A 13,327-nucleotide genomic window follows, 5' to 3' on the forward strand; every position below is an offset into this window, starting at 1 on the left:
GCTATGCCTGGCTGAGAGCAACCTACTGAGCCAAGCCAGAGACAGAGGCTTTATAGGCCTAAGTGGCCACACCCACCGGTCAGAACACACCCAGTGACATCACACACACTGGGAAGAGAATTAACCCTTCCCGCACCACAGGAAAGGGAAAACACCAACTTAAAGGGGAAGTACACACAATCCAAGAAACACACAAACACACTCACCTGTTACCGCCAGCAACGGCATGCGTGCAAACATGTTCTGGGGAACAGCCAGCAGGCCGAGACCCTGCCACCACATGCACACAACAACAACGTTGCCGCGGACAACCGCAGGTGAAGGGAGGTGTCTACGTGCATACAAAACATGAACTCGTGCACAACAAACAGACAAAGGGAGTGCACACAAAAACACGTTGCCAAGGGCAACACACAAAGTGCACACTGATAAACAACACACTTATAGGAGAGGTTGCCAGGAGCAACCGCATGCCTACCGCAGCAAGCTGCCTAAACCCACTCAGGCTGCACTGCTGCCAAATACCCAATGTTGCCAGCGGCAACCACAGGTGAGGCAACATACTATAGCCCTCACCTGTGATTGACAACAACATCAAGACCGCAGGCAACTGCATGCGGCCACAAGAGTCACGACCAATGACCAAGGGTCGTGACACTCCCTCCCCTCAAAGCCCCCCCCAACCGAAAAGGGAAGCTGGTGGGACCAAACAACAGGGAGGGGGGGAGGGGCAATGCCTGATAACCACCAGTGTCTCCCTCCAGAGCTGCCGCCAACAAACCTGGACCGTACACAACAGTCCCAGGTCGCCAGCCAACAAAGCAGACTGGAAGAGAGAACAACTGGAGGCACTGCCAGACAGATGCCCGTATCTCCCCCCAGAACTGCCGCCAACAGACCTGGACCGTACACAACAGTCCCAGGTCGCCGGCCAACAAAGCAGTCCGGAGGAGGAACACTGGACACCGCGTCCAACTCAGGAGGACGTCCCTACTCCAGGTCGCTGCCAGCAGACACTCCCCAACCAGCACACCTGCCGGAACACCAAAGGAATGCTGCCAGCAGACGACCAGAGATAGGAACCCTGAGAGGGACGAGGGGTTACCAACACGGACACGGTTAGCAAGGTGGCGGGGAAAAGCCACCAACCGCGCCGTTAACGGTGAACCCCATAACGCTCTCCCTCCGGAGAACGCGCATGCACCCCAACGGCCTATGGCGATGCATGCTTCACCCTCTTTCGAGGGAGACCAGGTGAGGAGCCATTCTGGTCATACTGTCACGGCTGGATCTCCCCCCAACTGCATGCGGCCACAAGAGTCACGACCAATGACCAAGGGTCGTGACAATATCTATCTATCTATCTATCTATCTATCTCATATCTATCTATCTATCTATCTATCTATCTATCTATCTATCTATCTATCTATCTATCATCTATCTATCTATCTACCTATCTATCTCATATCTATCTATCTCATATCTATCTATCTATCTATCTATCTATCTATCATTTATCTCTATCTATCTATCTCATATCTATCTATCTATCTATCTCTCTCCTATCTATCTATCTCATATCTATCTATCATCTATCTATCTATCTACCTATCTCATATCTATCTATCTATCTATCTATCTATCTATCTATCTATCTATCTATCTATCATCTATCTCTCTCTATCTATCTATCTATCTATCTATCTATCTCATATCTATCTTTCTCATATCTATCTATCTATCTATCTATCCCATATCTATCTATCTATCTCATATCTATCTATCTATCTATCTATCTATCTATCTCATATCTATATATCTATCTTTCTCATATCTATCTATCTATCTATCTATCTCATATCTATCTACTATCTATCTATCTATCTATCTATCTACTATCTATCTATCTTCTATCTATCTATCTATCTATCTATCTCATATCTATCTATCTATCTATCTATCTATCTATCTCATATCTATATATCTATCTTTCTCATATCTATCTATCTATCTATCTATCTATCTATCTCATATCTATCTACTATCTATCTATCTATCTATCTATCTACTATCTATCAATCTCATATCTATCTATCTATCTATCTACTATCTATCTATCTTCTATCTATCTATCTATCTATCTATCTATCTCATATCTATCTATCTATCTATCTATCTATCTCATATCTATATATCTATCTTTCTCATATCTATCTATCTATCTATCTATCTATCTCATATCTATCTACTATCTATCTATCTATCTATCTATCTACTATCTATCAATCTCATATCTATCTATCTATCTATCTATCTCATATCTATCTATCTATCTATCTATCTATCTATCTATCTCATATTGAATTTGAATCAATTCAATAAAGCTTTATTGGCACGTCTAAGTAAAATAATTAATAAGTATTGTAGAGGGGGGTTTGATGTGGGAATTAAAGGGGGTGGATGTTGGGTTACAGGGGCAGTATGGGGGTATAATAGTCCATGGTGTCTCATCTCAGTTGGTGACAGGTGGAGACATATTGGGCAGCGATCTCCATAGTGGACTCCTCTTGCCCCAGTAGGATGTGGAGTTTCCTCTGCTCATCTATGGAGGTGAAATCTGGGATGTGAGTGGAGAGTCTCTGGAAGTAAGCGGTCCTCACAGGTGAGTATTTGCTTCAGTGTAGCAGGAAGTGGGCCTCATCCTCCAGGGCTGGCACAGTCTGCTCTCCCGCGGCTTGTATGTCTGCCTGTGCCGCCCCATCTCTATCTCCAGGCTGTGGGCGCTCAGTCTGTACAGGGTCAGGGTCTGTCTGTGTTTCGGGTTGGGTATCCTCTCCAGGTAGGGTGCCATGGTGTAGTCCCTATGCAGTGATTGGTAAATGGTAAGTTTCTGGGAGGTGTTTATTTCGCTTCTCCATTCCTCTATGTATCGCTCTTTGCAGCTCTCTATGACCCCCTTTATGTGTGCTTTGTTCAGGGCATGTTGGGGGTTTTGGCTGGGCAGACAGCTGACACTAGGCAGACAGCTGACACTCAGTTGGAGGGCGCAGGGTTTGCTCTGGGCCCTGTGGCTCAGTCAGGCTTGGTGGTGGTAAGAGCCGGGGCTGCTGTCCTGTAAGTGCGCCCAGAATGATATTGCCCTCTTCTGCTTGGTGAGCCATAGTGGAAACCTGCCCAGCTCTGCCCGGCACGCCATGTTGGAGGTGCTGCGACTTGGAGGAGGTATTTGCAGAACTCTAGATGGAAGGTCTCTGTTGGGCTGGAATCCCACTTTGACTGGTCTGGGTAGGTGGCCGGGCCCCACACCTCATTGCCATAGAGCAGGATCAGGGCAATGACTCCATCAAATATTTTCAGACAGACCCTCACTGGTGGTTTGAGGTGGTACAGTTGTCTTCTGATGGCATAGAAGGTTCTGCAGGCTTTTCCTTTCAGTGTTTCTATTGCTGATTTGAAGCTCCCTGATTGGTTAAGCTCCAGCCCCAGGTCGGTGTTGCTGTTGGTTTTCTCCAGTGTGGAGTCATTTAATGTGAACAAAGGAATGGGGGCTTTATTCTGGCTCTTCCTCTGGAACATCATGACTTTGGTCTTCTTAGGATTAATGGGTAGTGCCCATGTGGTGTTGAATTTTTCCAGTACTGCCAGGCTGTCTTGCAGGCCTCTCTTTGTCGGTGTACAGCAGGAACTTCACCTTGCGGGGGAGGCCTGGTGCTGAGGAGGCCTCCAGAGCTGCAGCCAGTTCATTGATATAGATATTAAACAGTGTTGGGCTCAGGCTGCAGCCCGGTCTGACCCCTCGGGCCTCGGAAATAAGCCGTCCTCTTTCCGTTCACATTCATGCTGCATTGGTTCCTGGTGTATGTATGAGCTCTTGATGGCATCAAACGTTCTCCCTCCTATTCCGCTCTCCAGAAGTTTCAGGAACAGGCCGGGGTGCCAAATATCTCATATCTATCATCTATCTCATATCTTTCTAATATCTATCTTTCCCATATCTATCTATCGTATCTATCTCATATTTATCTTTCTATATATCTTTTAATCTCATATCTATCTATTTATCTCATATCTAATATCCATCTATTAATCTCTATCATTTACAGTGCTGCCCATAATTATTCATACCCGTGGCAAATTTTGACTTAAAGTTACTTTTATTCAACCAGCAAGTAATTTTTTGATGGGAAATGACATAGGTGTCTCCCAAAAAATAATAAGACGATGTACAAGAGGCATTATTGTGGGGAAAAAACATTTCTCAGCTTTTATTTACATTTGAGCAAAAAGTGTCCAGTCCAAAATTATTCATCCCTTTCTCAATAATCAATAGAAAAGCCCTTATTGGCTATTACAGCAATCAAACGCTTCCTATAATTGCAGACCAGCTTTTTGTCTCCACAGGTATTTTTGCCCATTCATCTTTAGCAATGAGCTCCAAATCTTTCAGGTTGGAAGGTCTTCTTGCCATCACCCTGATCTTTAGCTCCCTCCACAGATTCTCAATTGGATTCAAGTCTGGACTCGGGCTGGGCCTCTCCAAAACGTTAATGTTGTTGTCTGCTAACCATTTCTTCACCACTTTTGCTGGGTGTTTTGGGTCATTGTCCTGCTGAAATGTCCACTGGTGCCCAAGGCCAAGTTTCTCTGCAGACTGCCTGATGTTGTCGTTGAGAATCCCCATGTATTGCTCTTTTTTCATGGTGCCGTTTACTGTGATTAGGTTCCCTGGTCCATTGGCTGAAAAACACCCCCAAAGCATTAGGTTCCCACCACCATGTTTGACAGTGGGGATGGTGTTCTTTGGGTTGAAGGCTTCTCCTTTTTTACGCCAAATGAAGGAAACATCATTGTGACCAAACAATTCAAATTTTGTTTCATCTGACCATAACACAGAAGACCAGAAGTCTTCTTCTTTGTCCAGATGAGCTTTTGCAAAGGCCAAGCGAGCTTTTGTGTGCCTTATCTGGAGAAGTGGCGTCCTACTTGGTCTGCAGTGTCCGTTGGATTGTCTGCCTTGAGACATTGCCACCAGCAGAGCCCAGATTCACCAGGATAGACTTGGTGGCGATCCTTGGATTCTTTTTCACCTCTCTAACTATCCTCCTGGCCAGCACAGGTGTCACTTTCGGCTTCCGACCACGTCCTTTGAGATTCTCCACAGTGCGGAACATCTTGTATTTTTTTAATAATACTTTGCACTGTAGCCACTGGAACTTGAAAACATTTAGAAATGGCCTTGTAGCCCTTTCCTGACTTGTGGTCCTCACTGAGCTCCTTTGTCTTAGCCATGACTGTCCACAAACCAACTGCAGAAAGCTGCTGTTTTTCACCTGTTGAGTTGAGTAAAACAGCTGTTCCCAATTGATCAGGGTAATTAGGATGCTTTAGAACAGCTTGGACTATTGGGAATGGTATAGCACTTTTGATTTCCCCACAGACTGTGACAGTTTGTGAAGGGTATGAATAATTTTGACTGGACACTTTTTGCTCAAATGTAAATAAAAGCACAATAATGCCTCTTGTACATCGTCTTATTATCTTTTGGGAGACACCTATGTCATTTCCCATCAAAAAAATTACTTGCTGGTTGAATAAAAGTAACTTTAAGTCAAAATTTGCCAGGGGTATGAATACTTATGGGCAGCACTGTGTGTCTATCTCTCTCATATCTGTTTTTCTCTACCTCCTCTATTTATCTATCTTCCATCCATCTATGTATCTGATATCTATCTACAGCAGGCATCCTCAACCTGCGGCCCTCCAGCTGTTGTAAAACTACAACTCCCACAATGCCCTCCTGTAGGCTGATACCTGTAGGCTGTTCAGGCATGCTGGGAGTTGTAGTTTTGCAATAGCTGGAGGGCCGCAGTTTAAGGATGCCTGATCTACAGTATCTATCTCTTCCTTATCTATCTCAGGGATGCTCAACCTGCGGCCCTTCAGCTGTTATAAAACTGCAACTCCCATCATGCCCTGCTGTAGGTTAATAGCTGTAGGCTGTCCGAAAATGCTGGGAGTTGTAGTTTTGCAACAGCTGGAGGGCCGCAGGTTGAGCATGCCTGATCTATCTAATAGTAACTGCAGCTGAAGCAGTAGAATAGGGCACCCATCCTGTCGGGATGCCAGTGGGTGATCCCTCAGCCTGTGAGATCACACCGGAGATGGCGGCATCAGCACCGTGATTGACCGGTAAGTACTCACTAAGGCCCCACACACACACGACCATATTTCTGGTTCGCATCCAATCTGCATGTTTGTGGAGCAGATGCAGACGTATTCATTTTAATGGGCTGCATAAAATGCGGACAGAACCGCGTGTGCTTTCCACATCCGTATGTCCGTTCTGCTGTCCCACAAAAATATATAGAAGATGTCCAATTCTTTTCTGTGTACAGGAATAGGTATTTTATCATAGGCCGCAGAATGCATATGGCCCGTATCCTTGTTGTGCAGATCCGCATTTTGCGGACTGCGAAATGGATATGATCATGTGCATGGCGTCCAAATGGTCTTTATTCTACAGGACAGAAGATAGATATGAGATAGACGATAGATAGATGATTAGGTAGGTATAAGATGGATAGATAGATGATATGAAATAGCTAATTCTCAGCCATTGTCCTCCTCCTCCTCACATCATTTGTCACTCTATCGCCACCTTGCACACAACCCATTGAACACAGGAAGGACTACAATTCCCGGCGTGCCGTGCGGCCCCCAGTCCCCGCGCAGGCGCACTCCCCTCCTGCTGCCTGGGCTGCAGTGTAATAGCAGCTGCTGAGAATGTGAGAGCAGAGCTGATGAGCGCAGAGAGGGGAGGACCGGGCACAGCTTGGAGCATGCAATAGATATCCGAGGGGGCTAACAGGCGGCACCCCTCTCTCCTGGACACCTACAGCACCACCCATGGATGCCCTGTGCCCGCTGGCACCCCCTGTGCACTGGAGGATGCTGTGCGCCGCAGCCCCCCTATAACAGGGGACATGTAATGTGCTGCTGACACTGGGGGGAGGGTCTATTTATTTATTTATTTTCTGCATCATCCAATATACGGAAAACTGCAAGAAATAATCATCTCTGTCTGTGTAATATACGGAGTATCTGCCGCCCGGCGCCAGGATGAAGAAGCAATTCAACCGGATGAGGCAGCTGGCCAACCAGACGGTGGGCAGGTAAGACCCCAGCCCCTGTCACCTCACAGGCTGACCCCCATTCATCCATCCCTCCATGCCCCAGTGAGGGTGGCAGCCCCCCCACCCTTAACCCCTGCAGTGCTGACTGGGAGGACCCAGGCATCCCACAGCCCAGAGTATGGTACATGTCTGCTGTCTGTTCTACCTGTGTCTCCTGTCTGTCTGCTCTCATCTGTCATCCAATATCTCCTATCTATCTAATTATACCTATACCTCATATGTGTCCGCTATCTATCTATCTATCCACCCTCTATCTATCTATCTAGCTATTAATTTATTTATCTCATATCTGTCTGTCTGTCATGCCTCCGGGGTGCTGCTCATGGTTGGGTGCACCTGCCCGCCCTGTATTGCTGGGTGTGTATCCTGCTCGTTATACTGCAGGATCTGACACTTCCATGAAGGGCTTGGCCGCGCTGCTGATACATAATGCATTGTATAGGATGTAAGTTCAGTAAATTGTATCTCTGTGTATTATCTGCATATTCTACATTTCCCATTGGCGTTCAGCTTCCCCCCCCCCCCCCCTCCTGCAGGTCATGGAGAGTCGTCTCGCTCCCATTTTCTGGATCTTTAAAAGCAGTAAACCTGCGGGCTGTGCGCTCACCATATGCTGTGTCCTGCAGCACAGGCTGCACCTCATGGGTTTGGTGACCATTGTACTCCATTGTTCATCATTGCACGACGTATTGGTATTTGATATGAGGGCAGCAATTCCATAACCTCTGATACACTGAGACTGTCCTCCCTGATCCACCAGGTCCTACAATCAGGCCTGGATACCACCCAGCACAATATGGCTGCCACCACTGTGAGATACACCTTATATACCAGTAGCTGAGCCTGATGTGTCCCCTATATATTCTACTACATATGGCACTTGCTAATGCCCCCGCTACAACCAGCGCCCCAGATCTATTGTGTGTTCTACCGGCATCTTCAGGTTGTGAGATTCAAAGCAGTGACACACTGACACTTGGGGTACAGGATAATGACACTGACACTTGGGGTACAGGATAATGACACGCTGACACTTGGGGTACAGGATAATGACACACTGACACTTGGGGTACAGGATAATGACACTGACACTTGGGGTACAGGATAATGACACTGACACTTGGGGTACAGGATAATGACACTGACACTTGGGGTACAGGATAATGACACTGACACTCGGGGTACAGGATAATGACACCCTGACACTTGGGGTACAGGATAATGACACTGACACCCGGGGTACGGGATAATGACACTGACACTTGGGGTACAGGATAATGACACGCTGACACTCGGGGTACAGGATAATGACACGCTGACACTTGGGGTACAGGATACTGACACTTGGGGTACAGGATAATGACACTGACACTTGGGGTACGGGATAATGACACTGACACTTGGGGTACGGGATAATGACACTGACACTTGGGGTACGGGATAATGACACTGACACTTGGGGTACGGGATAATGACACTGACACTTGGGGTACGGGATAATGACACTGACACTTGGGGTACAGGATAATGACACTGACACTTGGGGTACGGGATAATGACACTGACACTTGGGGTACAGGATACTGACACTCGGGGTACGGGATAATGACACTGACACTTGGGGTACAGGATAATGACACTGACACTTGGGGTACGGGATAATGACACTGACACTTGGGGTACAGGATACTGACACTTGGGGTACGGGATAATGACACTGACACTTGGGGTACAGGATAATGACACTGACACTTGGGGTACGGGATAATGACACTGACACTTGGGGTACAGGATAATGACAGAACCAGGGACGATGATGTTTTCGCAGCCTGGCCCTGTCAATAAATGTAAGTAGAGTGCGGCAGTTGCAGAGAGAGCAGAGCCTCTAGGTGTAATGGTAACGCCCCCGTTGCTCCTAGAGGCTCATTTGCATATATCAAAGCGTTATGTTTCTCAGCAATGTGAACACATATGAACATGGGACCAGCACAGATGCCTGAAAGATAAAAGACTGATGCTATATTTAAGCGGAACCTCATTATTAAAGGGGCTGTCTGGGCTTTTCATGCTGATGGCCTAAGCTTAGGATAGGTCATCAATATATGATTGACAGAGTCCTACACCTGGCGCCCCCTCCAATCAGCTGTTTGAAGAGGCTGCGGAGCTCCCTGAGTGCTGCTGCTTCCTCACAGCACTCCATACACAGCGCCGTCCACTGTACAGTGACCATGCTTGGTATTGCAGCTCAAACCCATTCACTTGAATGAGACTGAGCTATGCCTAGTCCATGTGACCGATGAGCGTGACGTCACTGCCTAGTAAGAGCCTGCAGCACTCATTGGAGCTTCATGTCCTCTTCACACCGCTGATCGGAGGGGGTACGGAGCATTGGACCAACATCGATTAGATACAGGTGACCTTTCCTGTGGATAGGTCATCAGTATCACAATCCCAGAGACGCCTTTAAGATCCTAAAATCCAGAACATTCTCATCTAGAATTTCTGCTAATCCAGTATTCATAAAAAATAGTCCCATATAGTGTGAGAAATGAAAGGTCTATTCTTGGTGGTATAACGTCAGGATGACTGGGTCATGGATGGCACCATTGTCTCTCTGGGCAAGTATTGCCATCCGTTATCAGCCTCCTGTTATCTTGCCGGATTGTCAGACGCTTCCTGTATTACGCCGGGGCCGCGGCCGGCATGTACGAGTTCGGGAATGTTTCTGTAGTAAGACTGGGTCACGTGGAGATTTTGCAATATTATGTGTGCAATGCCGTCCCTTCAGGAGCTGGGGAATAGGATCCTCCAGAGGTAAATCTGTGCCAGATTTGTTTAGCAGGGGAAAGGTTAGGAGTGTGGAAGTGGTTCAGTAACATTTCCATCCTGTGGACCTCGTACAACTCCTCCTGGAAGTAATTACACAGCAAGTTCTTCCTCGTAAGACGTGGGCATGTACAGGCGACCGGCACTGCTAAGTCATCACTCCCATGAATCGGGAAATGTTCTGGAAGACTACAGCATGGACAACCTACCGACACTCGGGGTACAGGATAATGACACTGACACTAGGGGTACAGGATAATGACACTGACACTTGGGGTACAGGATAATGACACACTGACACTTGGGGTACAGGATAATGACACTGACACTTGGGGTACAGGATAATGACACACTGACACTTGGGGTACAGGATAATGACACACTGACACTTGGGGTACAGGATAATGACACACTGACACTTGGGGTACAGGATAATGACACTGACACTTGGGGTACAGGATAATGACACTGACACTTGGGGTACAGAATAATGACACTGACACTCGGGGTACAGGATAATGACACTGACACTCGGGGTACAGGATAATGACACTGACACTCGGGGTACAGGATAATGACACTGACACTCGGGGTACAGGATAATGACACTGACACTTGGGGTACAGGATAATGACGCTGACACTTGGGGTACAGGATAAGGACGCTGACACTTGGGGTACAGGATAAGGACGCTGACACTTGGGGTACAGGATAATGACACTGACACTTGGGGTACAGGATATTAACGCTGACACTTGGGGTACAGGATAATGACACTGACACTTGGGGTACAGGATAATGACACTTGACACTTGGGGTACAGGATAATGACACTGACACTCGGGGTACAGGATAATGACACTGACACTTGGGGTACAGGATAATGACACTAACACTTGGGGTACAGGATAATGACACTGACACTTGGGGTACAGGATAATGACACACTGACACTTGGGGTACAGGATAATGACACGCTGACACTCGGGGTACAGGATAATGACACGCTGACACTCGGGGTACAGGATAATGACACGCTGACGCTTGGGGTACAGGATAATGACACGCTGACGCTTGGGGTACAGGATAATGACACTGACACTTGGGGTACAGGATAATGACACACTGACACTCGGGGTATGGGATAATGACACACTGACACTCGGGGTACAGGATAATGACGCTGACACTTGGGGTACAGGATAATGACACAGTGACACTTGGGGTACAGGATAATGACACACTGACACTTGGGGTACAGGATAATGACACGCTGACACTCGGGGTACAGGATAATGACACTGACACTTGGGGTACAGGATAATGACACTGACACTTGGGGTACAGGATAATGACACTGACACTTGGGGTACAGGATAATGACACACTGACACTTGGGGTACAGGATAATGACACTGACACTTGGGGTACAGGATAATGACACAGTGACACTTGGGGTACAGGATAATGACACGCTGACCCTTGGGGTACAGGATACTGACACTTGGGGTACAGGATAATGACACACTGACACTTGGGGTACAGGATAATGACACACTGACACTTGGGGTACAGGATACTGACACTTGGGGTACAGGATAATGACACACTGACACTTGGGGTACAGGATAATGACACTGACACTTGGGGTACAGGATAATGACACACTGACACTTGGGGTACAGGATAATGACACTGACACTTGGGGTACAGGATAATGACACAGTGACACTTGGGGTACAGGATAATGACACGCTGACCCTCGGGGTGCATACATGGAGCAGGGTTCACACTTGGATGTGCTGCGGATGGTCTCTGCTCGCTCCGTGTTATGTCGCTGGCTGAGCTTCCTCTGCTCTTCATGTTCGCACCACATCTTTCAGTTCAGTATGTTGTTCAGCAGGAAAAGAGGAAGGAGCATAAATCATGTCTTCAGTCCTGCTAGAACCCTGGCCAAAAATATCAAGAAAAGGAAAATCCCCATTTATTTCTTGTTTTTATGTGTTTAATATGTGTTTCTTCTGTTTGTTGTCTTTCAATATTAACCCAGTCATTTCCAGGAGACGCCTCCTTTTTTTTCTGGCGTATCCGTTACAGTATTATCTTTTTCTGATCCTGAGTTACATCCTGTATTATACACCAGAGCTACACTCACTGTTTTGCAGAATAGTGAGTGCAGCTCTGGAGTATAATACAGGATGTAAATCAGGATCAGTACAGGATAAGTAATGTAATGTATGTACACAGTGACTCCACCAGCAGAATAGTGAGTGCAGCTCTGGAGTATAATACAGGATGTAACTCAGGATCAGTACAGGATAAGTAATGTAATGTATGTACACAGTGACTGCACCAGCAGAATAGTGAGTGCAGCTCTGGAGTATAATACAGGATGTAACTCAGGATCAGTACAGGATAAGTAATGTATGCACACAGTGACTCCACCAGCAGAATAGTGAGTGCAGCTCTGGGGTATAATACAGGATGTAGCTCAGGATCAGTACAGGATAAGTAATGTAATGTAATGTACACAGTGACTCCACCAGCAGAATAGTGAGTGCAGCTCTGGAGTATAATACAGGATGTAACTCAGGATCAGTAATGTATGTACACAGTGACTGCACCAGCAGAATAGTGAGTGCAGCTCTGGAGTATAATACAGGATGTAACTCAGGATCAGTACAGGATAATAATGTAATGTATGTACACAGTGACTGCACCAGTAGAATAGTGAGTGCAGCTCTGGAGTATAATACAGGATGTAACTCAGGATCAGTGCAGGATCAGTAATGTAATGTATGTACACAGTGACTCCACCAGCAGAATAGTAAGTGCAGCTCTGGAGTATAATACAGGAGGTAACTCAGGATCAGTACAGGATAAGTAATGTAATGTATGTACACAGTGACTGCACCAGCAGAATAGTGAGTGCAGCTCTGGAGTATAATACAGGATGTAACTCAGGATCAGTACAGGATAATAATGTAATGTATGTACACAGTGACTGCACCAGTAGAATAGTGAGTGCAGCTCTGGAGTATAATACAGGATGTAACTCAGGATCAGTGCAGGATCAGTAATGTAATGTATGTACACAGTGACTCCACCAGCAGAATAGTAAGTGCAGCTCTGGAGTATAATACAGGAGGTAACTCAGGATCAGTACAGGATAAGTAATGTAATGTATGTACACAGTGACTGCACCAGCAGAATAGTGAGTGCAGCTCTGGAGTATAATACAGGATATAACTCAGGATCAGTACAGGATAAGTAATGTAATGTGTGTACACAGTGACTGCACCAGCAG

At 46.5% G+C, this 13,327-nt stretch overlaps 1 protein-coding gene across 2 annotated transcripts in view; it reads left to right on the forward strand.

Moving 5' to 3' along the window:
* Nucleotides 1-6,798: 6,798 nt before the first annotated feature.
* Nucleotides 6,799-13,327, forward strand: part of ARHGAP44 (Rho GTPase activating protein 44) — a 158,129-nt gene continuing 151,600 nt past the window's right edge. For both annotated transcript variants that reach the window (XM_044296188.1, XM_044296189.1), the window contains exon 1: nt 6,799-7,173. In XM_044296188.1, coding sequence (XP_044152123.1) covers nt 7,121-7,173 — 53 coding nt within the window. In that variant the 5' untranslated portion in view covers nt 6,799-7,120. The remainder of the gene's footprint in view (nt 7,174-13,327) is intronic.

The sequence above is a fragment of the Bufo gargarizans genome, chromosome 6, assembly GCF_014858855.1.
Source record: "Bufo gargarizans isolate SCDJY-AF-19 chromosome 6, ASM1485885v1, whole genome shotgun sequence".
In the NCBI taxonomy this organism is placed as follows: domain Eukaryota; kingdom Metazoa; phylum Chordata; class Amphibia; order Anura; family Bufonidae; genus Bufo; species Bufo gargarizans.